The following is a 26,223-nucleotide window of genomic DNA, read 5'->3' as shown; positions in this document are numbered from 1 at the left end:
GATCGTAGGACATTCTGTTGATTGTCCTCGCAGTCACAAACCCCGTTATCCTCCTGGTGAGAGCTATCTCTAACACGTCTGGCCTGCCTCCATTTTTTGGAAAATGTGTGGGCTCGACTGGACCCCATGTTTCAAAATGATGGTTGCGCGCTAGTTGTTGCAGTCTGGCGCCTGCTCTGGAGGTTACTCTAGAATTCGGGTTTATGTCTCATCCGGGTCTTTAAAGCCGCTGGACCACGGGCATCTCTGCATCCTTGGCGCGGGTCGGGCCAATCAGGCGCGACCGCAATCGGCGCGGCGGCGCGTGGTGGGGTGGAGCCGCGTATGCCGGGTCCTGGCGTCTCCTCTCGGTGCGGCCTGTTTATTCGATACGCCGCCAACGACCTACCTCCATAGGAGCGCTCTCGTCTCATTCTTGATAATGTTGTATTCCACGCGCTGCTGAGTTGGAAGCCACTGTCCCGATTGACCAGGTTGTCACTAACCCATATCTTCACTGCCTCTTTAATAATTGAGTCCCAGAAACCTTTCGCTCTACACAGTCTCTTGGTTTCTTCAAACTGAAACGTGTGATCTTCACTGAGGCTGTGCTCCCATACCGCGGATTTTTCTTTTTGTCCGATGCGGACGCTTCTCACATGTTGAGAGATGCATTGCGTTATGCAACGCTGCGTCTGCCCAATATATTGTTTCCCACATTCACAGGAAATACTGTAGAGACCCGGAGTTCTTAGACCCAAGTAGTCCTTCATTGAGTCCAGCATATTTCTGATTTTTGTTGGAGGATGGAAGATGGTTTTTATCTTGTTCTTCTCCAGTATCCTGGCAATCTTGGCCGTGGGATGTCCTGTGTACGGGAGGAACGTCAGACCTTTGTTGTTCTCTTCTTCCCGAAGGTTCTTCTCCTTCTTCTTCTTGCTCATATGGAGAGTGCTTCTATTCTGCATGTCGGAGTATCCATTCATCTGGAAGGTTTTCTTCAGGTGCTGAATCTCAGCAGATAAACTGTCCTTGTCGCATATGTCATGAGCTCTGCAGACCAGGGTAGTGAGCACGGATTTCCGTTGTGCTGGGTGATGGCAGCTGTTGGCGTTGAGGTACAGGTCTGTGTGCGTTTTCTTTCGGTAGACCGAGTGTCCCAGTGTGCCGTCCGTTTTCTTCTTTATAAGGATATCGAGGAAGGGTAGGCACCCATTTTCTTCCATTTCCATTGTGAACTTGATGTTCTCGTGTATGCTGTTCAGATGGTTCAGAAATTCCGTTAGAGTATCTTCGCCGTGCGGCCAGACCGCGAACGTATTGTCCACATACCAATAAAAGACCTTGGGTTTAAGGCGTGCTGTTTCCAAGGCGATATCCCCAAAGTATTCCATGTACAGATTAGTGATACATGGTGCCAGTGGGGATCCCATGGCGACTCCATCCACCTGTTGGTAAAACCGGCCGCCACACTGGAAATATGTGGTCGTGAGTGCATGGCGGAATAATTCCACTGTGTCTTCGTCAAAATGATCTTCCAGTAGTTTCAGGGAATCCTATAACGGTACCCTTGTGAAAAGGGATATAGCGTCAAAGCTGACCATAATATCATTTTTTAAATTTTTTTTGTCAAGACGCCACTCCTTGAACCATCTGAACCATCTGAACAGCATCAAGTTCACAATGGAAATGGAAGAAAATGGGTGCCTACCCTTCCTCGATATCCTTATGAAGAAGAAAACGGACGGCACACTGGGACACTCGGTCTACCGAAAGAAAACGCACACAGAACTGTACCTCAACGCCAACAGCTGCCATCACCCAGCACAACGGAAATCCGTGCTCACTACCCTGGTCCGCAGAGCTCATGACATATGCGGCTAGGACAGTTTATCTACAGAGATTCAGCACCTGAAGAAAACCTTCCAGATGAATGGATACTCCGAAACGCAGAATAGAAGCACTCACCATATGAGCAAGACGAATAAGGAGAAAAACCTTCAGGAAGATGAGAACAACAAAGGTCTGGCGTTCCTCCCATACACAGGACCAACCACGGCCAAGATTGCCAGGATACTGGAGAAGAACAAGATAAAAACCATCTTCCATCCTCCAACAAAAATCAGAAATATGCTGGGCTCAATGAAGGACAACTTGGGTCTAAGAAGTCCAGGTGTCTACAGTATTTCCTGTGAATGTGAGAAACAATATACTGGGCAGACGCAGCGTTGCATAACGCAACGCATCTCTGAACATGTGAGAAGTGTCCGCCTCGGACAAAAAGAAAAATCCGTACACAGCCTCAGTGAAGAACACACGTTTCAGTTTGAAGAAAGCAAGAGACTGTGTAGAGCGAAAGGTTTCTGGGACTCAGTTATTAAAGAGGCAGTGGAGATATGGGTTAGTGACAACCTGGTCAATCGGGACAGTGGCTTCCAACTCAGCAGCGCGTGGAATACAACATTATCAAGATTGAGACGAGAGCCCTCCGATGGAGGTAGGTCGGTGGCGGCGTATCGAATAAACAGGCCGCACGAGACGAGACGCCAGGACCCGGCGCCCGCGGCTCCCCCCTCCCCCCCCCCCTTCATACCACCTAGCGCCTTCGCGCCAATTCCGCTCGCGCCTGATTGGCCCGACCCGCGCCAAGGATGCAGAGATGCCCGTGGTCCAGCGGCTATAAAGACCCGGACGAGACGTGAACCCGACACTTCACCTGAAGATGGCAAGTAAGAAACTTGCTGAAACGTTGTTGGAGAACAACGCATTGACTCGGCTGTCAACCCGAGAAGATTTTATCACTCTACTAAGGTGTTTCTTAGTAGCTATTGTCAAGAGTATGGCCAAGAAATGCTTTGTCTCCTGCTGGCGATTCGTTCCAAACAGCTAAGAACATTGAATGAGTCCTTTTGAATGCAGGAAGTAAATATGTGAAATAAGGAGACTGGAATGAAAACTGAAAAGGAAAATTTTTCCGTGGTTACGAGCGGAAAATTTTTCGTAACCAACTTAAAGTGCTTCAGAGACTAAGTCAAGACAATTGTGTAATAATGTTCTTCCGCAATCTATCTTCAGGTTGCAGTGTTAAATAAAGCGCCGGTAAAACTTTGTAAGGGGTCCGTAGGCCCTTACTATAACTTTGCACTCGGCACAGGTCGATAGGGCGAACAATCGATTGTGACGTGTTGCGAGAGCGAGTGTCGTAATGCACCAGAGTGTGGTTGGCGGGAATGGTGCGTGTGAAGGCCATTGTTGAAATACAGGGTCTTTAACCGAGAAGGGTCCCACCATCGCAGTGGTTAGACTCCTAAATACTAGATTAATACCGGGAAAGTGATGAAGTATCATTATGAAAGTGATCAGTGACGTTACTAGTGCCGATATTTGGTTTCGCGTCTACCGTGCCAGCCTAACCTTGGATTGCATTGTTGGATGCAGTGATGGATTAGCGTGTGATGATAATGGAAAATGAAGAAATCCTGTGCTGAGATTAGCTGTAATTAGATATGTATGACGAAGGCAGTGGCTGTCTCCTTTGTTGTGTTTTGAGAAGAATATAAGTTCGTAACTAGTAAAACTGTTTTGGTGTTCCTTATTACCAGACATTCAGTATTATAATATTGAACAAGACGAACTGGAAAGTAACAACTTCCATAGCAGTCAAATCCGATTACCAGCCCCATTAAGTTCAGGGTCATGTTAATAATAAATATTGGGCTGGTATTCGATCAGATCAGGTCAGGATAAAAACGGAGGTTTTACAACTTCAAATGTTCAGATGTGTGTGAATTCCTAAGGGATCAAACTGCTGGGGTCATCGGTCCGTAGTCTTATACACTACTGAAGCTAACTTATGCTAAAAGCAACACATACACCCATGGACTAAGGAGGACACGAATCTTTGTCGGGAGGTGCTGTGCAGTCCATGATATGGCGCCTCAAACCATGCGGGCACTCCACGTGGCGGTAACACTTCTGTCTATTCCATCTGAGGGATGACAGACAAGCAATCATATGTCATATTCATATTATCTAGTTGAGCACCTGGCGTTACCCCAGATGAGTATTAATTCCAACTCTCTTAGTTCATTTCCACATTTCTCCTCTATCTTGTCATCTCCTTCAGCATCCTCTCTGTCCAACACCCCCCCCCCCCCCATCCACTGTCCATCTAGTCCACACCCTGCCCCTCTCTCTGCCCATCTCCTCCTGCCTCTCTCTCTGTCGGTATTCTACACCTCCCTTCTTTCTATGGCAATTTGCTCCTCCCCACTCTCTCTGTCCCTTTGCTCATGCCACTTCTGTCTGTTCCCTCTCACGTCCTTTATCTCCTCGTCATCTCCTCTATCTTTTCATCACTCTATCTCTGTCCATCTCCTCTTCCCTCTCTCTGTCCATTTCCTCTTCCTCCAAATATGTGTTCATCTCCTCCTTCGAGAGTTCCGGAATCTATACAGAAAATTGGAATAGAGATCAACATAAACATCATTTCTGCCCTTTTTGTTTCTCATCAAAACCACACATTGCATGTTGTACCACCATATAGCGAGAACTTCGTAGGTGGTGATCCAGATTGCTGTACACACCGGTACCTCTACTACCCAGTAGCACGTCCTCTTGCATTGATTCATGCCTGTATTCATCATGGCATACTATCCACAAGTTCATCAAGGTACTTTTGGTCCAGATTGTCCCACTCCTCAAGGGCGATTCGGAGCAGATCCTCAGAGTGGTTGGTGGGTCACGTCGTCCATAAAAAGCCCTTTTCCATCCATCTCAGGCATGTTCGATAGTGTTCACGTCTGGAGAACATGCTGGCCACTCTAGTCGAGCGATGTCATTGTACTGAAGGAAGTCATTCACAAGATGTGCACAATGGAGCCCGAATTGTCGTCAATGAAGACGAATGCCTCGCCAATATGATTGCACTATCGGTCAGAGGATGGCTTTCACGTATTGTACAGCCATTACAGCGTCTTCCATGACCACCAGCCGCGTACGTCAATCCCACATAATGCCACTCCAAAACAGCAGGGAACCTCTGCCTCTTCCTTGCTGCGGCTGGTGGACAGTGTGTTTAAGGCGTTCAGCTTGACTGGGCTGCCTTCAAACATGTTATGACGATTGTCTGGTTGAAGGCATATGCGACACTCTTCGGTGAAGAGAACTTGATGCCAATCCTGAGCGGTCCATTCGACATGTTGTTGGACCCATCTGTACCGCGCTGCATGGTGTCGTGGTTGCAAAGATGGACCTCGCCATAGATGACAGGAGTGAAGTTGCTCATCATGCAGCCCATTACGCACAGTTTGAGTCGTAACACAACGTCCTGTAGCTGCACGAAAAGCGTTATTCAACATGGTGGCGTTACTGTCAGGGTTCCTCCAAGTCATAATATGTAGATAGCGGTCATCCACTGGAGTAGTAGCCCTTGGGCGGCCTGAGCGAGGTATGTCGTCGACATGTCCGAACAACATCGCTTTGGTTCACTCCGAGACGCCTGGACACTTCCCTAGTCAAGAGCCCTTCCTGGCACAAAGTAACAATGTGGACGCAATTGAACCGCGATATTTACCGTCTAGGCATGGTTGAACTATAGATAACACGACACATGTACCTCCTTCCTGGTGGAAAGACTGGAACTGATCAGCTGCAGGACCCCCTCCGTCTAATAGGCGCTGCTCATACATGGTTGTTTACATCTTTGGGCAGGTTTAGTCACATCTCTGAACAGACAAAGGGACTGTGTTTGTGATACAATATCCACAGTCAACGTCTACCTTCAGGAGTTCTGGGAACCGGGGTGATGCAAAACTTTTTTTGATGTGTGCAGTATGTGTACCACGTCTGCTACGGTCGCAGTTTCGAATCCTGCCTCGGGCATGGATGTGTGTGATGTCCTTAGGTTAGTTAGGTTTAAGTAGGTCTAAGTTCTAGGGGACTGATGACCACAGATGTTAAGTCCCATAGTGCTCAGACCTATTTGAACCATTTTTTTTGTACCACGTTCGACAGCAGTCGACCCAGCGCGTTACGAAGAGCTTTTTATCCATGGCTTTACCAGCATATGCACATGTCACCTACTTCTTGCATGTACTTAACACACATATTTCACCTATATCTCTAACGAATTTCGGCTTGCGGTTTCGTTTTCATGCGACACAAAATTTATGTTCTATCTCCTGAATTATGTTTTATACAGCGCTATCATTTTCTAGATACTCATGTGGACACTGTCTGCCAAACATTTTGTGAATATAGTAACGAATAAGTACGAAATTTAAATGTCATTCAAGATGTGACAGTTTTTCACACATCTCAGTGTTTATGACGACGGATCTCCTATAGTGCGTGTCATACAATGACATAATTTTGCAGATAAATTCAGAGCTATATGTGAATACTGACTGGAAAGTGCCGCGAATGCAGTTAGTAATAAAGAAACTGATGTGGCAGTTTTTCTGCATGGACAGCGAGAATATAATAAGCGATAAAACTTTTTCTTTCATAATTAAAGTTTCACTCTGCAGCGGAGTGTACTCTGATATGAAACCTCGTGGCAGATTGAAACTGTGTGCCGGACCGAGTCTCGAAATCGGGATCTTTTCCTTTGACGGGGAAGTGCTCTACCAACTGAGATACCCAAGCATGACTCATGACCCGTCCTCACAACTTTAGTTCCGCCAGTACCTCGTCTCCTACCTTAAACTTCACAGAAGTGCTTCTGCGAACCTTGCAGAACTAGCACTTCTGGAAGAAAGTATATTGCAGAGATATAACTTAGCCCCAGCCTGGGGGATGTTTCAAGAATGAAATTTTCACTCTGCAGCGGAATGTGCGCTGATATGAAACATTCTGGTACATTTAAATTGTGTGCCGGACTGAGACTCGAACTCGCTCCGGCACACAGTTTTAATCTGCGAGGAAGTTTCTGTTTCTTTCATACTTTTGTGGGGGATGTGAACGAGAAAAGCTTTAGTGCAAGTTTGAAATTATGTGTAAAGTTTGTTGCTCTCATTCGCAGATAATGGATGAATTTAATCTTGGTATTCATGCTTTATGGGCTACACTTATTTTTCACCCCCCAATCCACTCCTTTGACAAGTTGGTGGTTCTTACTCCCAGCCATTCTTTGCGGACAGTAACTGAGTACTAAGTCTGGTTGAAATCGATTCAGTGGTTTAGGAGGAGATGTGAAACATACATACAAACATACATACGTGCACACATACGCATTCGGTGCTCCCCTATGCTGTCACGCTGCAATGGTTGTCATGGTGGAAGTCCATGTTGTTCCAGAGTTGATTCTTGTTTTGCTGCAAACTAGCTCATTTACTGCCTCAACAAGCCTGACATGTGTCATATGGCTGTAGGATCCTCCACAGCCAAGCGAACATGTTGGTACTCGCAGATGCCAGTCGTGTGGGGCCGATGGTTGTCTGCTAGACGCTGAGTGTGGCCCGCTTGAAGCCATCGATTCCATATTCGCATGACAGTCGTGGGATCTCATCCAACGTGAGCACGGATATCGTTTAACGATAAACTGCTGTCTCGATAGAGCACAATCTTGCCGCTATCAAATTTCGAAACATGCTGACAGACTTTCCCACTTCTCAGACGAGGCATAACACGATCTCCTTACAAACAAGCAACGCTGAATGCGATTTATGGATGAGAAACCCTATGATGAATGTTTCCTCGTATATAGACTGTAGACGGCGATACTCCCACTTACGTGGTGAGGCTTCTCAGGAACTCTGATCGTCTGCATGTCCAAACAAATAGTACACCATATGCCATTTTGAAGTTTGCTGTATGCCACCTTCATCGTATTGCTATTTTAATGAGCAGCAGTATATTATAAGATGGCCAGCGACCCTGAGAAGATGATATCCGCAAGTTGCTCTTTATGGGTATTAATAAAGACAAATTTTTAACGATAATCTGAGTAATCAATTTATGCAGTCCATGTAAAGAAACTATTGGTTACTGACTGATTGTCGAAGGAACTGTTTGTATAATGTCATAGCTTATAGATCATGTTACTGTCGCGCAAATGTTAACAAATGAAGAATAGTCATCATATGTAATCAGATTTCAATAGACTATCATTCTTGAAGTAAATGGTTGTAGCTCTGTCGTAAGATGCAGCTTATGACTGAGCTACGACCATTTATTTGAATTATAAAACGAGTTTAGAACCTATTCTTCCCGTGTGACAAGCTGTAAGTTCGTTAAATATTATACTATTAGAAGTCATTAAAAAGAAATACCATGAAATTAACTGTTTTATTTAGCGTGAACCTTATTTTTTTCTACCCACAGTTGTAACTACTTAAGAATGTAGGGAAAGCAAACGTAAATCTCAGCAACCAGAGACTATCATTTGAGTTGTTGTTGGTGTGAACAACTATTCTTTGACTGTTGAATTGCAGAAGAGTCTAGTAAAAATATTGGTCTTTCTGTAAAGTGTCCTTCTTTCTGTATTGCTTTGTAAGAAAAAAAGATTTTAATCTTATTTTATTTATGCTCTATCTTGGTGCTCTCCGTGGGTGTTATTCAATCAAGAATTTATTCATGCAGAAGACAGTCAGTCAAAAATACTTTTAAGAAGCCTTACTGCAATAACCGATTTCGGGACATGATATCCATCTTTATATGGCTGCACTAGTTGCGTATCACAATCGACTACAGTATGTCGTCTGTTCCGGAACTGCATGTGAATAATTTATCAGTTAACGTCGCTCTATTTGCTGTGTACATGACTTGTGTAATATAGATAAATGTGTTTTCAACTTGTACACACTATCTTATTTTTCTGTGTTACACAATCATCCACGCAGCGTATAGGGAGTAGTTAACTACTCAATTATTCTTGGGTAGTATCGGAGCAGACGACATGCTTCAGACAGTTCTTAGGAAGTAATAAAGCAAGGGTTGGCATCTGAATATGGACATAGTGGACCGTAATAGGCCGTGGCTATTCTTTTTAAAGAAAGCTGTATTCTCCATCGAAAAGCTTTGAAGGAATTTAATTTTTACGAAACGTTCTTAATGAATTTACTACAAAAGAAATATTGTTACAAAAAAACACTTTTACGCGTAGGCTTTGTCGTGGTGAGGATTAGCGAGTTTCTGTTGTAATCTGCGCGATTATTTCCGTAACATAGACTTACCTTCTCAGCACAGAGAAGAATATGGAATATCAGTTTATGTTTTATTTTATAAACAATTAAAATATGAATTAAGTACATGGACGTTAATTTTTGTTTTCAACCGCGCTAAATAATTCCTGTTGTTCGCTATTGGGAAAATTATCTGACAAAAGGACGGGAATGCCAACTCGCCGTTACCGACGAAAACTTGAAAAGAGAGAAGAGAAATGGTGACAGTTTAATTAAACGGCATCCGTGATATTATAAAAATGTATAACGCTCTTTGATTTAGAGGTATAGCAACGAACAGGACTTCTGTGGTTGTAAAAAGAGAAAGGTACATTGAAAAATTATTCGAGACGGGAGAGAGAGAGAGAGAGAGAGAGAGAGAGAGAGAGAGAGAGACAGAGAGAGAAATTTCTCGTGATACACGCTCCACATCAGTAAAGTCGTGGTCACTAGTCATTTCACGATGAAACACCATGTACCATAAAACTCGCTATATTTACGATAGAGGATTATTGACCGTTGGCATCCCGGCGATCGAGTTTCAATGGAAATTTAAAACAGTATATCGCTATTCACGGTCGAAGCCCGACTGGCGCGGTAGCTAGTGTGCAGTGTCTACGTTTCAGTGTTTCGTTTGCTCCATACCTACGAAGTACGATATTGTCACGATAATCAAACCTTCGGATATCAGCAAACGAAAATTCAGATAAATGAGAAATTATAAACCGAACGCGAGGAACACGCTAGTGTGAACGTGATAGTGCACTGACAGCAGACGCCTTCAGATAAGCGGCAGCGAGCACTGGCTACGGCAGAGGTGGGGTCGGTCTTACTTGAGAGGCACGGCTGGTGTAGTGTTGGAGACGGCAGCGGCTGCGGCTGCGACGCACGTGGGCGGCGGTTGCGGGTCTGCTTCCGCCCCTGGGGGCGGCGGCCGCCCCACGGAGGCTGGCGGGGGCGACGCCATCTCCACCGACGGCCTCCACGCGTCGTTCTCTTTGGCGATTCCTGGCACTGCTGGGACGGGCAGCTGATCGTCGTCTGCGTCCTGCGGGAACAGCGCGGCCGCACTACGTTTCAGTACAAACAAGTAATATAGTACGAGGTGTTGGCAGTTCTCCTAAAAACAGTTGTAAGCTGGAGGAAAATGCAGGGTGGGCTAAGAAAATACGGTGGATGAATCTTTTTAGCAGTAACTGCTGGAGGTACAACCATTTGATGTAACCTGTCTGATAGGTCGATCCGTTGAGACATGCAGCGTTAAGTTGAGACCCGTTCTGCGTTGTCAGTCAGCTTCCATAGACGCTATAGTAAGACCGTGTCTATCGCACATCATGGGTTTCGCATAACGCGTGAAAATTTTGGTTCAAGTTGAAAAAAGTGTTAAAAAAACTCACGAAATGTTAGACTGTTGTATGGAGATAAGGCTGTAACTCTGAAAGCTGTTTAAAAATGATATGACCGATTTAAAAGCGGATATTAATCGGGACGTAAATTAACTTGAAAAACAGAAGAAAACGTGCAAAAGGTGGCAAAAATTTTTCGAATAAAAAAAACAAATAACTCTTCGACAGCTTAGCGAAGAACTTAGCATCTCGTACGGGTCTGTGCAAAGCACTTTAGCCGATAATTTGCAAATGAGACGAGAGTGTGCGAAAATTGTTCCCATACTTTAGAGTGATGAGCAAAAGGAAAATCGTCAGTCAATTTGCACAAAGTTGAAGGATCGTCTTCGTTCGTATCTAAAATTGCAACTGCGGTGAAACATGGGACTGCTGGTGTCAACAAACGACCTTAATTTGAATAAGAAATTTATGGGATTGTATGTATGAGATACAGCATTGTATGGAAGTGCTTCATGGACTGTGTGAAAACTGGAAAAAGGAGTCAAAGCATTTGAGATGTGATGCTTTGGAAGGATTTTCAAAATTAGGTGGCATGACAATATATAAGGGGTTCTCCTCAGAACTGGTCAGGAGAGGAACGTGTTGAAACATTGGCTACAAGAAGGCACAGGACGACAGGACACGTGTTAAGAAATGAGAGAATAACTTCCAACGATAAACGAGGACGTTCGTTGTAGGTGCTATTTGAGATGAAGTTGGTATGAGAGAGGATTGCGCAGCGGGCCACATCATACTAGTCGCCAGACTGATGAAAAGGGGAAGAAAAAGCAAGTGTAACACAACAATTAAACACACAAACTAAAACCTTTTTCTTGTCAATCGTCAATGTTCAAAGTTTCTCATCTTGACTGCGTATAATATTTCTCATAATTTCCTGTGACGACCACTGCCCACCGCGACGTTGGGTGCCGCCTAACGGCACTGCGGGCACGTGACGCGGTAACAAAAGTACACTACTGGCCATTAAAATTGCTACACGACGAAGAAGACGTGCTACAGATGCGAAATTTAACCGAGAGGAAGAAGATGCTGTGATATGCAAATAATTAGCTTTTCAGAGCATTCACGCAGGGTTGGCGCCTGTGGCGAAACCTACACGTGCTGACATGAGGGAAGTTTCCAACCGATCTCTCATATACAAACAGCAGTTGACCGGCGTTGCCTGGTCAAACGTTGTGATGCCTCGTGCAAGGAGGAGAATGCGTACCATCGCGTTTCCGACTTTGATAAAGGTCAGATTGTAGCCTATCGCGATTGCGGTTTATCGTATTGCGACACTGCTGCTTCTTTGCTCGATATCCAATGACTGTTAGCATAATATGGAATCAGTGGTTTGAGGAGGGTAATACGGAACGCCGTGCTGGATCCCAACAGCCTCGTATCACTGGCAGTCGAGATGAAAGGCATCTTAACCGCATGGCTGTAACGGATCGTGCAGCCATGTCTCGATCCCAGAGTCAACAGATGGGGACGTTTGCAAGACAACAACCATCTGCACGAACAGTTAGACGACGTTTGCAGCAGCATGGACTATCAGCTCGGAGACCATGGCTGCGGTTTTACCTTGACGCTGCGTCACAGAGAGGAGTGCCATCGATGGTGAACGCAACGACGAACCTGGGTGCACGAATGGCAAAACGTCATTTTTTCGGATGGTTCTGTTTACAGCATCATGATGGTCGCATCCGTGTCTGGCGACATCGCGGTGAACGCACATTGGAAGCATGTATTCGTCATCTGGCGTATCACCCGACGTGATGTTATGGGGTGCCATTGGTTACACGTCTTTGTCACCTCTTGTTCGCACTTAAGGCACTTTGAACAGTGGACTTTACATTTCAGATGTGTTACGACCCGTGGCTCTACCCTTCATTCGACCCCTTCGAAACCTTACATTTGAGCAGGATAATGTACGACGGTATGTTGCAGGTCCTGTACGGGCTTTTCTGGATACAGAAAATGTTCGATTGTTGCCCTGGCCAGCACATTGTCCAGATCTCTCACCAACTTGAAACGTCTGGTCAATGGTAGCCGAGCAACTGGTTCGTCACAATACGCCAGTCACTACTCTTGATGAACTGTTGTATCGTGTTGGAGCTGCATGGGCAGCTGTACCTGTACACGCCATCCAAGCTCTGTTTGACTCAGTGGCCAGGCGTATCAAGGCCGTTATTACGGCCAGAGGTGGTTGTTTTTGGTACTGATATCTCAGGATATATGCACCCAAATTGCGTGAAAATGTAATCACATGTCACAGTTCTAGTGTAATATATTTGTCCAATGAATACCCGTTTATCATCTGCATTTCTTCTTGGTGTAGCAATTTTAGTCGCCAGTAGTGGAGCAGACATGTACAGGGGATCACCCTAGTGAAGATATGGGATGCGGAAGGCGAAATACATTGGGATAAGCGACTCTGAAAATGGCAGATTATTATTACGCAGAGCCTGTGAACGAGTATCTCGAAAACGGCTAAGCTGGTCGAAAGTTAATGTGGTAGCGTCGTAAGCATCTACGGAAATTGGTAGCATTACTGTGAACCTACCACCACCCGCTAAATGGTTGGACATCCACAACTCTTCACAGAACGTGGGGTATGGAGGCTTCTCTACACGGTAAATTAGGATAAGTGGTGATTTGTGCCATCTCTGCTGAAAGAGCACACAGCTGGTGGACGCACAAATGTTTCGTAGCACGCCCTCCGTTGTACATTGTTGAATTCATCGTACATTGTTGAACATGGAGCTCCGTAGCAGGCCACCCAACATGTTGACTAAACGACATCGTCAATTACGATTGCAGTGGACACGCTACCATCGGAATTCGACCATCGATTAATGGACACGCGTCGGCTCTTCGCGTAAATCACATTTTTGCATCGTGGTGATCGACGGCTGGAAACGTGGAGTGCGGCACGACCGCAGGCTGGTGGAAGCAGTATTATGCTACGGAAGACATTCTTCTGCACTTGCGAGGGACCTGTGGTAGTAATTGAGCACACGGTGACAGCTGCGAACCATCTACATCCCTTCATGCTTGATGTCACCTTTCAGCCGTATAACTGTTCGTGACTCGGAGCCAGAGCCATGCACGCAGAAATTAGTCATGTATTTCATTCCAAAGAAGAACAAACAAGCTATTAAGAAGGTGGTCATAATGTTTTGGTTCATCAGTGTAAATGTAATAATCTGATTTTTAATGAGAGAACAGTATACAGTCATAAAATAATGCCCCCTAATTTAACCCGAACTTTAATAGGATAAAGAGAACATTATACACACTTCAGTCAAAAAGTAATGCCTCCTAATTTTTTTAAAAATTTTTGTCAATAAGTTCAAGTACAACTATATGGGTGAAAAACACGAAATTGACGATTAATTTATGACTTTTCAATATACTTTCTAGCCATTTCCACAAGTTTGGTCCATCTTTTAACAAGGACATGTAATCCAGCGTGGTATAACAGACGGTCCCGCCTCCTTGATAACTAAGTTGCACAAGCCTTTGAGTACCCAGCTGAATGATCGTCATCGCATCACCTTCTCTGATGGCGGTAATGTGACACAAATAATTTGCAGTCGCTCGGCGGTCACCAAGAACGATGTCGTCGACTCTCTGAACGTTGGAGACACTGCAGTGCCGCGCGGAGTGGCCACGCGGTTTGTGGAGTCATGTCACGGACTGCGCGGCCCCTCCCGCCGGAGGTTCGAGTCCTCCCTCGGGCACGGGTGGGTGTGTTGTTCTTAGCATAACTTACTTTAAATAGTGTGTAAGTCTAGGGACCGATGACCTCAGCAGTTTGGTCCCTTAGGAATTCACACACATTTAAACATTTTTAACGCACTACGGTCACCCCTTTTCGTCAGCGAACGGTGTTTGTCCTTCAGCTCGATTACAGCGACGAATCTATCATCTAATAGTGCTGATATCCACTTTTGCATCGACGTAGACATTCTACACCCTCTCCTGAATGCAGATGCGTGTTTCACCTTCTGTATTCAAGAATTCTATCACGGAATGCTCTCTAATACGAATATAGATGTCGTGCATTTCGCAGTTGACTACAGCACTGGATTTTATTGACACAGAAACTTACTACTGTGATGGATTGTAGAAGAAGCTTTGCGGATAGAAGCAAATACAAATTCTTCACTAACAAACTCTATTTATGTAAAAAATATAGGCTACATAACTTTTTGACTGACTCTGTACAAGGCAATTCAAAACGGATATCACGATTACAAACAACTGTAACTGTATCACGTATGGTGCTACATCGGTTAGAATTACAAGGAATTTAAAAGAAAGTTCACATTACTTATTCAAGGTGACTTTGTACTTAAGTGTTCTCCGTGACTCCCCATGGGCAAGCGGACAGTATTTTAGTGATAATCAGTTTCAGAAATGATACTTGGGTGGAGCGAGGACATTAGAAATGCACATTCTAAGTCCTGGAATTGTTGTCAGCAAAGAAGGCTCGTGTAATGGCATATGAAGTGAAAAAAAATGGTTCAAATGACTCTGAGCACTATGGGACTTAACATCTGAGGTCATCAGTCTCCTAGTATTTAGAACTGCTTGAACCTAACTAACCTAAGGACATCGCACACATCCATGCCCGAGGCAGGATTCGAACTTGCAACCGCAGCGGTTGCGCGGTTCCAGACTGTAGCGCCTAGAACCGCTCGGCCCCTCTGGCCGGCAATGAAGTAAGCCACGAGTTTTAGGCCCGGAGGTATAGTAAGACAAGAGGATCCAGCGTCGTCATGTTCAGTGCGTGCGATGCAACGGTTTGGAAGATGGTGGTTTAGAACATGCGAACATACCACACATCCCCGTGTAAGTGGTGCATCATATCTGTGGAGTCTGCATCAAGGTGTTGCATCAGCTACTGTCAAAACATGTCCATGTGAATGTCTGTTGATTCCGGCAGCTTAGCGAAAGAAACTAGGCGGTGTAAGTTTTGCTGTGATATAGTACAGAATACATTAACCTTCGGTAAGTCGCGCTGATGTTCAGTTAGCCACACACGAAGGCTTTTCTGCACCCCATATCTGCATATTCGATTTCTGACAATGAGACGTGCAACAAGTGAATCTTCCTCCATGGCTTTCAGCATTTGCGTAGCATGTTTCTTATATCTGACAGAGTCCTCGTGTTTCAATTGCTGTAAAACTGGAATTACGCGCCATTTTATTTTCAATTTAGTTTTGATAGGACGTCAAACCGTTGTTATGACATTTGTAGCTGCGCTATTGCTTTCGTACGTCGATTGTCGTGGGCTGTGTTCAGACGAAAGGAGAATTATTTCAACATTATGTGGTTACTTGTGATCGGACAGTACTTTTTCCTTCACTCCAGCTTGCCGCTCCTTAAACTGCGCCGGCCAGAGTGGCCGAACGGTTCTAGGCGCTGCAGTCTGGAACCGCGCGACCGCTACGATCGCAGGTTCGAATCCTGCCTCGGGCATGGATGTGTGTGATGTCCTTAGGTTAGTTAGATTTAAGTAGTTCTAAGTTCTAGGGGACTGACGACCTCAGACGTCCATAGTGCTCAGAGCCATTTGAAACATTTGAACCTTAAACTGCCGATGCCACCTGCGAGTGTTGTTGGCAATAAGAAATGGTTCACATTCCCTTCACTCTGAATTAATTAGTCATAGTCTTTTGTAATCACTTTATTCGAAACGAACTGATACGTTTAATATCTTTGATATTGGTCAAGTACTGCATTTTTGAGAGTCATGGTTAAAGCCCTGTGCGCAAGACGAAGAGTCTGACGTGAGACAATTAACTCTGTTATATGTTCTCTTTCAAATTCTGAAGGTGGCAGGGGTAAAATACAGGGAGCGAAAGGCTATTTACAATTTGTACAGAAACCAGATGGCAGTTATAAGAGTCGAAGGACATGAAAGGGAAGCAGTGGTTGGAAAGGGAGTGAGACAGGGTTGTAGCCTCTCCCCGATGTTATTCAATTTGTCTATTGAGCAAGCAGTGAAGGAAATAAAAGAAAAAATCGGAGTAGGTATTAAAACCCATGGAGAAGAAATAAAAACTTTTAGGTTCGCCGATGACATTGTATTACTGTGAGAGACAGCAAAGGACTTGGAAGTGCAGTTGAACGGAATGGATAGTGTCTTGAAAGGAGGATATAAAATGAACATCAACAAAAGCAAAACGTGGATATTGGAATGTAGTCGAATTAAGACGGGTGATGCTGAGGTAGCTAGATTAGGAAATGAGACACTTAAAGTAGTAAAGGAGTTTTGCTATTTGGGGAGCAAAATAACTGATGATGGTCGAAGTAGAGAGGACATAAAATGTAGACTGGCAATGGCAAGGAAAGCGTTTCTGAAGAATAGAAATTTGTTAACATCGAGTATAGATTTAAGTGTCAGGAAGTCGTTTCTGAAAATATTTGTATGGAGTGTAGCTATGTATGGAAGTGAAACGTGGACGATAAATAGTTTGGACAAGAAGAAAATAGAAGCTTTCGAAATGTGGTGCTACAGAAGAATGCTGAAGATTAGATGGGTAGATCACAGAACTAATGAGGAAGTATTGAACAGAATTGGAGAGAAGAGAAATTTGTGGCACTACTTGACTAGAAGAAGGGATCAATTGGTAGTACATGTTCTGAGGCATCGAGGGATCACCAATTTAATATTGGAGGGCAGCGTGGAGGGTAAAAATCGCAGAGGGAGACCAAGAGATGAATACACTAAACAGATTCAGAAGGATGTAGATTGCAGTAGGTACTGGAAGATGAAGAAGCTTGCACAGGATAGAGTAGCATGGAGAGCTGCATCAAGCCAGTCTCAGGACTGAAGACCACAACAACAACACACAAGTTGCGAAGGCGGCTGCAAGTAGACCTGTCCAAGGACCTTTTCGCGTTATAATTCTGACAGTTTATTTTTATGTCAGGTGCACAATGCATATTCCATAGTCGGCAAGCAACTTCTAGTACTGCGAAGTCAGTTACATAGATTTCGAAAAAATCTATAACATTTGTGGTGTTTACAATGAGTCGTGGCAAACACTGTCAGGTTCCACTGACCGATACCAGGCAGTAAGGAATATGTGTTATAATTTGGTATTATAGATGTTGTATACATGTTTCATCTTAGGATCTTACCTAGTTTCATTTAAAACTGTATCACATTTTAAAAAAAGCAGACTTTACCTGAAATCGTAGCCACTTAACTTTTTTGATGGTAAAAACGGAAGTTGTATGCGCAGAGCCATGGAGAAATTTTTAAATACAACCAGGAAGACAATTGATGGAAAATTATATGTTGAATTTTTGGATCCATTGCACAAATATATAGGAATCATAGTCTGAAACGGAAATTAGTCTACAAGAAGTAGACATTACTAGACCGTGATACTATCCCTGGCTATTTGTTTAATATCAATTTTACAGGATTTAACTTAACTTACTGATGTCTGAAATTTTATCATTTAGAAAATAAAGCTTCCTTCGATAAATAAGAATGTAAAAATGCTGTAAATAGTATTCAAGCTGCCATGTAAGAAAACATCTTAAAATGGGAAATGTGATTCCTTGCTTCTTAAAATCATTGTATTTTCCTTTCGCTGTTTTCTGAAATTTTTGCTTATCGGAAGGATGTGGCTGAGATCGGTTATTTCAGAAGCCTATACAAGGCAATTAAGAATGTTTTTAACCTTTAGACAACGGACTTAGATCTGACAGTAGGCTAACTATTCTTACAATGGACGCAGTATGATGTTTATAGCGATTCGACTCTTTTGGCTATCTCGTAGCACGACTGTTTTTCTTGAGCACGTTTGTTAGTCAACGGACTTAGATCTGACAATAGGCTAACTATTCTTACAATGGACGCAGTGAGGTGTTTATAGCGATTCGACTCCTTTGGCTATCTCGTAGCACGACTGTTTTTCTTGAGCACGTTTGTTAATCAAGAGAGTGAAATCTAAATAAGGGAGAGAAACACTTCCAAAAATTACTGCATTACCTTAGCATTCGCGATAATCTGAATGAATAGAAATGCGAACAGCCTGCACGGAGATACGCAGACAGTTGTAAACAAAGGCATGCCAACATTTGTTGCAGTCCTGTATAGAGAAACTCAGCTTCAGTCGTTTAGAAGATCAAATCATTAATTTAATGGGACTCCCCATTTCTGTGACTATACTGTGAAGTGCACGGCAGAAGGTACTTGCCACAGTGCAAGCTATTAGGGATTCTTTCCGCTCCATCTGCGTATGGGATACGGGAAGAATGACTGCTTAAATGTCTCTGGGCGCGCTATAATTAGTCAGATCTTGTCTTCACGGTCTCTGTGGTTGCGACAGGTAGGGTATTGTAGAACATTCCTAGATTCCTCAGTTAATGCTGGTTCTTTGAACTTTCGCGGGCTAGTCCGTATTTATCTTCTAGCGTCTGCCAGTTCAAGTTATTCAGCATCTCCGTGAAGTTCTTCCACACAAACCTGTGTTCATTCATTTTATATGTCCATTACACCCAGTTAACATGTTTTGGCGTAGATCCAACACACTTAAACAGTATTCTGGGATGGGTCGCATGTGTGTTTTGTAAACAATCTTCATTGTAGAAAGCCAGAATGAGATTTTCACTCTGCAGCCGAGTGAGCGCTGATATGAAACTTCCTGGCAGATTAAAACTGTGTGCCGGACCGAGACTCGAACACGGGACCTTTGCCTTTCGGGAGCAAGTGCTCTACCAACTGAGCTACCCAAGCTGTGAGAATGAGGAGTGAGTCGTGCTTGGGTGGCTCAGTTGGTAGAGCACTTGTCCGCGAAAGGTAAAGGTCCCGAGTTCGAGTCTCGGTGCAGCACACACTTTTAATATGCCAGGAAGTTTCAATCTTCTTTGTAAATTGATAGCATTTTCCCAGTAACTTAGCAATGAACTAAAGTCTGCTTGCCCTGCGACAGTTGTGTAGTATAGCGTATCGATACCACCTCACGAGCATTGCGAAGTTGGCAGTGGAATAGCAAGTTTCCATGGGATACCATTAGTGGTATCGCGCGATCTGGTGGACCCAATGGTGTGCGCCTGCTGAGCCATGCCTCCGGCACTCTGAACTACAAGCGCCAAGTAATGACGGCCGGCGGCATCCACATCCCACCTGCACTTGGAGTCTCATCATAATGACACCATCGTTCATGATTAGTACAGCGAGCCTCATCCCAGTAGCTATTTAATGAGCTGGACTCTAATTCTAGCTGCATTATTTGTAACGACTCTTCGTGTGCTTGGAGAAAAACAAATTAAGTAAATCTTCTATTTGTTGTGCTAAATTGTTCCCTAATTATTTCTTCCCTTGTCCAGTTTTCTTATGACGTCAGTTATCGCATCTCTTTGTAGCCCACCTCTCCTTAGCGTTGTGTATGAAGCCGTACACAACACGTCCCATTTCATATTCCTACAAATTGTATACCAGTGTATTTGTACGAGTTTCCTGACTCCAGTTGTGACTCGTTGGTATTGTAGTCACAGGACACATATTTTTGTCGTTTTGTGAAGTGCAGAATTCGAGATTCCTGAACAGTTAACGCAAGTAACAAATCTTTGCACCAGTTTGAACCATTATGAAGATGTGTTCACCTTTTTCAGCAAGTACTTTATTACAGATAACTGTACCTTATGCGAAAAGTTAATGTTTCCAGTATGAAATTTTCACTCAGCAGTGGTATACGTGCTGATATGAAACATCCTGGTACATTAAAACTTTGTGCCGTACCAAGACTCGAAGTCGAGAGCTTTGCCTTTCACGGGCAAGTGCATTACTGACTGAACTATCGAAGCGCGGCTCAGCATCCGTCATTACAGCTTCACTTCCACCAGTAGCTCATCCCGTACCTTCTTAAAACCCCACAGACGTCTGGAAGGTAAGAGACAAGTTATTGGTGGCTGTAAAGCGTCGAGGACAGATAATGAGTCGTGCTTGGTTAGTTGAGCTGTGTTGTGTACATAGTTCCATGTAGTCAGCGCGTATACAACTTTCCTACTAGAGCGCGCCCCGCTAAGCACAACAGCGCAGGCGCAGCGCTCGACCGTCTCTGCACTACGAGATGGCGCTGCCATAGAGACGGACCAAATTCGGCTTCCGGCGATGCGCGTATTAATATGTAACGCAGCCAATGAGATTGCTGCTAACGTAGAGCCTCTTCTCCTTGCAGATCACACTCGAGCAGTGATACATGAACGCGCGAGGTATTATAACGAGTGTAAAGACCTCCGATTAGTCAGTCTGCATTTGTCTGTACCAGTCTGCATTAGTCTGTACCAGTCTGTACAAGTTCTACATTTGTCTGTACCAGTCTATAGTCAAGTTTCAGTCTGCACCTAATAATATTACCATACTCCTGTACATAGCCATGAAGATAAATGTATAGACACTTTTGTCAAGTATCAGAATATATATGAGAATAAGATTAACGTACCAACACTAAAGGAACTTCAGATTGTCAATTGTAAATAGCATCCAGAACCAAGTGAAGTAATTTTAATGCTTGTTATTATTTTAATAAATGTGTGTGAAATTTAATGAAGTTCTGTTTAAAGTTGGTCACCGTCAATCTGCTACTCTAAGCGTGCAAGTGTCACTTCTACCGTCTGACCTAACGGCAGAAGATAAACACGCCACAATAAGACCTCGATACATATTGCTGACACTCGCCTACTTCGTTAGATCGACAAGTCAAATAATCTGATGGCGTTGTGTACTGAAGGTCTTACAGCACACACACCACAAGCTGGTAGAGCATTTGCATGCGAATGGCAAAAGCTCCGAATTCGTTTCTCGTTACGGCACACAGTTTTAATCTGGCAGGAAGTTTCAAAGCTAATGTTGTTTGTGATGTCATTAATATAAAACATGATGAACTACGGCCCAGCACAGTTCCTTTGGGCAAGCCTGAAGTTACTCCTACGTCTGACGATAATTGTCCCATTTTTCCGTTCTATATTAGTGTGTACATGTTGATGGTCAGTAAACGCTGAACTGATTGCATACATCCAGCTGGATATAAGACATATGCCAAAAGAAAATGTTCGTGAATACCCATGCGGATGAAAAGATGTTGAACTTGTTTAAAAGATTTGGTGGATTACAGAAAGCTGTGCTTCGCGTTACAGTGTTTTACAAATAAATCATGCATTCATACGGTATTGGATTCACGGAGTGTTGACAACCTGCTGATGAGGTAACTGTCTCTCTGAACGCGTAGTTGAATTAAGTTAGTTTAAAGTGGCTGTTTGCTACCAATTATTGCTGACAAAATGGAATAAACGCTACACTACTTCCGCAAAATGAGTAATTATTAAACAAGAAGACACATACGTCATTCGAACCATTACGGCTGTCTCTTCCTCCTCAGTGTTATTGTGCAAGTTAATTAATGTCCGTTGCGGCAGGGCGTAGCAGTCAGACGCACGGTACTGCTTAGTTGCACATGATAAATGAAATGAGACACTTCAGCTACTACAAAGACTAAACGAGAAAATAAAACTGACAGTGCAGTACATTATATTCAGTGTTGCATGTCTTCTACAAATGACTGAAGTAATTAAAGGACAACATCCACCTCTATCATGGAGTTCTCCGCACACAAATATGAAAAATAAAAGTCGAAGGGCACAACTGAGAACGACACTTTCTGTATGGCAAATCTGTTGTCAAATTTGTCGTCCCTGTCAGGCAATGTAGCTGATCCAGATTCCGTTATGCCTAACATGTAATTACATGAAGAAAGAAACCTGTATTTGGAACGCTGAGTCTGGTGCTCTTTACTGTACCTGGTTTTTTTTTTTGCCTTTGGTGTTGTATCTTTCTAGAGTATGATGAACAAAAATGTTCTGAAAATGAAGCACAAGTGAGCGTTTATCGCACAAAAAATTTGTTTGCACGTTGTTGTTGTTGTGGTCTTCAGCCCTGAGACTGGTTTGATGCAGTTCTCCATGCTACTCTATCCTGTGCAAGCTTCTTCATCTCCCAGTACCTACTGCAACCTACATCCATCTGAATCTGCTTAGAGTAGTCATCTCTTGGTCTCCCTCTACGAATTTTACCCTCCACGCTGCCCCCCCCCAATACTAAATTGGTGAATCCCTTGATGCCTCAGAACATGTCCTACCAACCGATCCCTTCTTTTGGTTAAGTTGTGCCACAAACTTCTCCTCTCCCCCATCCGATTCAGTACTTCCTCATTACTTATGTGAACTACCCATCTAATCTTCAGCATTCTTCTGTAGCACCACATTTCGAAAGCTTCTATTTTCTTCTTGTCCAAACTATTTATCGTCCATGATTCACTTCCATACATGGCTACACTCCATACAAATACTTTCAGAAATGACTTCCTGACACTTAAATCTATACTCAATGTTAACAAATTTCTCTTCTTCAGAAATGCTTTCCTTTCCATTGGCAGTCTACATTTTATATTCTCTCTACTTCGACCATCATCAGTTACTTTGCTTCCCAAATAGCAAAACTCCTTTACTACTTTAAGTGTCTCATTTCCTAAACCAATTCTCTCAGCATCACCCGACTTAATTTGGCTACATTCCATTATCCTCGTTTGGCTTTTGTTGATGTTCATCTTATATCCTCCTTTCAAGACACTATCCATTCCGTTCAACTGCTCTTCCAAGTCCTTTGCTGTCTCTGATAGAATTACGATGTCATCGGCGAACCTAAAAGTTTTTATTTCTTCTCCTTGGATTTTAATACCTAATCCGAATTTTTCTTTTATTTCCTTCACTGCTTGCTCAATATACAGATTGAATAACATCGGGGAGAGACTACAACCCTGTCTCACTCCCTTCCCAACCACTGCCTCCCTTTCATGTCCCTCGACTCTAATAACTGCCATCTGGTTTCTGTACAAATTGTAAGTAGCCTTTCGCTCCTTGTATTTTACCCCTGACACCTTCAGAATTTGAAAGCGAGTATTCCAGTCAACATTATCAAAAGCTTTCTCTAAGTCTTTGGACGTTATAGAATAAAATAAAGTTTGTATTAGTTAGCATTTTAAATTCCATGAGCTTGCAACTATAGTTTATGATTTAAATAATAAGACTCTCCACAAGCTCCGTTTCTTCATGTAAAGAACGACTCGTTTCAAGGATTTAGTCTCATTATGAAGTACAAATATTTACAAAGGTGTTTATGTAATATTTGTGTGTGTTGCTTTGCCTCTCTTGCCTTGCAGTCTCATTTTTATGGGTTCACTGCAATCGGAAACTGTAAAAAATATATCTTTGATTTATTTACTTCCAAAATTAGGAAATAAAGGTTTTTTGCCTGTTTGCATACGGGTACAGTCGTGGACAAAACGAGCGAGATCCCTCGCCTTTTCGTTATGCTAATACGCACAGCTTTAAAGTCTGCTACACAGCATAACAGGCAAGGCAACGAAGTGCTACCAACATACTATGCACAGGCGTGAAATTGCAAAACTATCCGAAATTTGTCAAACTGTTTCCAAAAAAATTGTTCAAATGGCTCTGAGCGCTATGGGACTTAACTTCTGAGTCTCGTCAGTACCCTAGAACTTATAACTACTTAAACCTAACTGACCTAAGGACATCACACACATCCATGCCCGAGGCAGAATTCGAAATGGCGACCGTAGCGGTCGCGCGGTTCCGGACTGAAGCGCCTAGAACAAGTCGGCCACCCCGGCCGGCATGTTTTCAATCATGTGTTAATGCTGATTAGTGTATTAACCACCACAGCGAAATATAAGGTATAAATGAAAGAAGAAACGCTAATTAGTATGAACTGTACTAATAAAAATGAATTTCAGCTTATCGAGATAACATAACGGTTTTAGTAAGACAAAGTACCCCAGATCTTTACGAATTAGTAAAATATGATGCGCATACGGCCGCGAAATGGTCTGTGTCAACGTTCAGACCAGTCATACTGGATTACCGTTGCTGACCTACCATGAAAGCGTGCAAATTTAGCAATGAGAGAAGATTCATAACGGAATTCAGTTAAAATCATTCAGTGCCACACTTAACTCAGAAGCGGAAAAAGTAGGCAATAAAAAGTATGAAATTCTACGAGTTTCGTATCGACATCCACAGGGCACCGATACAGAATAAAGGCAGCAATAAAACGTATTGGGGGCGCGAGAATTTCTTAAAATTCCTTTACTGATAGTCTATCTGCCTCCATCGAGATTAGAAGCAAAAACAATCCAGACTTCCCTTGCAGTAGCAAACGCCTTTCACTACGCTAGCCGAGAACTCAATGAAACAGCCCTGTAAAATTACCCCAGACATGAATAAACCGGAAATTTCACAATGAAGATGGCAAAATGATCTGCAGTTTCTGCTGCATACAGCTTTCTGGACTCAAAAACATGAATTGCCTAGCTTTATATCACCGCTTATGTGACAATCATGGATGTTTATCGAAATAACAAAAAACTGTTATTAGCGAGGATAATTCTGCACCACCCCAGGAAATAAACGTCGACGTGGCTGCCAAACGTATTCCACAATGTTTCGAATTCTCCATTAGACCTGCCAAAGCCATTAAACGTTCATTAGCCGAAGTGTTCCTTAAAGTAGCTAGCAATGGGAATGCTCGCACATCTAAAAATCGGTGGCATTAAAAGTGGCATCTGAATTATCACGTCTATAGACAAATGGATTTCATCTGCATTCCTGTAAACGTGATTTGGATCGAAAGCGTAACTACGATTAAAATGCTGATGTATCGACTGCAACTGAAACATTTCGAATAAAGAATAGGGAAAATTATTATGCGGCCCTCATCTTCACTAACTGTGGTAGCTATTTTCGTTGTTAAGATTTCGTCACGTAAATCGGTAGAAATGGAACCCTACTAGTCTCACTTTCGTGACCGTCTATCTGTCTACCCAACCCTTAAAAGCCGTTTACCTCTAGTACGGGTGGACATAATAAGAGGGAATGTATCGCACTTCCTGCGGTATAAGGTCCCTTGGTGGTGTAAAAATGTGAGCTATATCAACGCAATCTAAAGATACGGCCCTTTATGTAAAGATAATTTACGCGAAAGGTCAAAAAATGGCTATAAGAACTATGCGACCAAACTGCTTAGGTCGTTAGTCCCCTAGATCTGTAACTACCTCAGCCTACCTAGCCTAACACACATCCATGCCCGGGAAAGGACTCGAACTGATGGCGCCAGGAGCCGCGCGGTCCGCGACATGACGCCGTTGAGCGCACGGCTAACGCGTGCCGGCAAGCTGTTAATATCATCTGGTGTTGCTAAAAAGTTATTCAATTCTGGTGAATGATTTTCTGCGCAGTTCATTTAAGAAGGAATAACTAAAATATATTTGATGTTACGGACGAGGGAGGATGCCTAATTCATTTCCCCTTGTCTTCATTCATGATGTTAGATTTGCAATCTCAGCATATGTCCTATCCAAAACCACACTTTAGATACAAGTCATAGTCGCAGATATGCGACTACAACACATTGAGGTATTTCGTTTCCCACGAAGTGGTGGCAGACGATGGTGTGACGTCTTCGAAGCGCGAGTTTTTCCAGTGCTAGCTGTCTCAGCACATCACCTGAGCGAACTTGCATAGTATGTTGGTAGCACTTCACCGCCTTGCCTGTTATACTGTGCAGCAGACTTTAAAGCTATGCGGAT

The 26,223-nt window shown here is 43.4% G+C and overlaps 1 protein-coding gene across 1 annotated transcript in view; it reads right to left on the bottom strand.

Moving 5' to 3' along the window:
* Positions 1 to 26,223, bottom strand: part of LOC126285156 (nascent polypeptide-associated complex subunit alpha, muscle-specific form-like) — a 231,110-nt gene that overhangs the window by 128,206 nt on the left and 76,681 nt on the right. Inside the window, exon 5 of the mRNA XM_049984468.1 lies at positions 9,977 to 10,191. Coding sequence (XP_049840425.1) covers positions 9,977 to 10,191 — 215 coding nt within the window. The remainder of the gene's footprint in view (positions 1 to 9,976; positions 10,192 to 26,223) is intronic.

Source organism: Schistocerca gregaria, chromosome 8, assembly GCF_023897955.1.
Source record: "Schistocerca gregaria isolate iqSchGreg1 chromosome 8, iqSchGreg1.2, whole genome shotgun sequence".
NCBI classification, from domain to species: Eukaryota; Metazoa; Arthropoda; class Insecta; order Orthoptera; family Acrididae; genus Schistocerca; species Schistocerca gregaria.
Note: the sequence above shows the minus strand (reverse complement) of the source record. Positions and strands in the feature narration are given on the sequence as shown.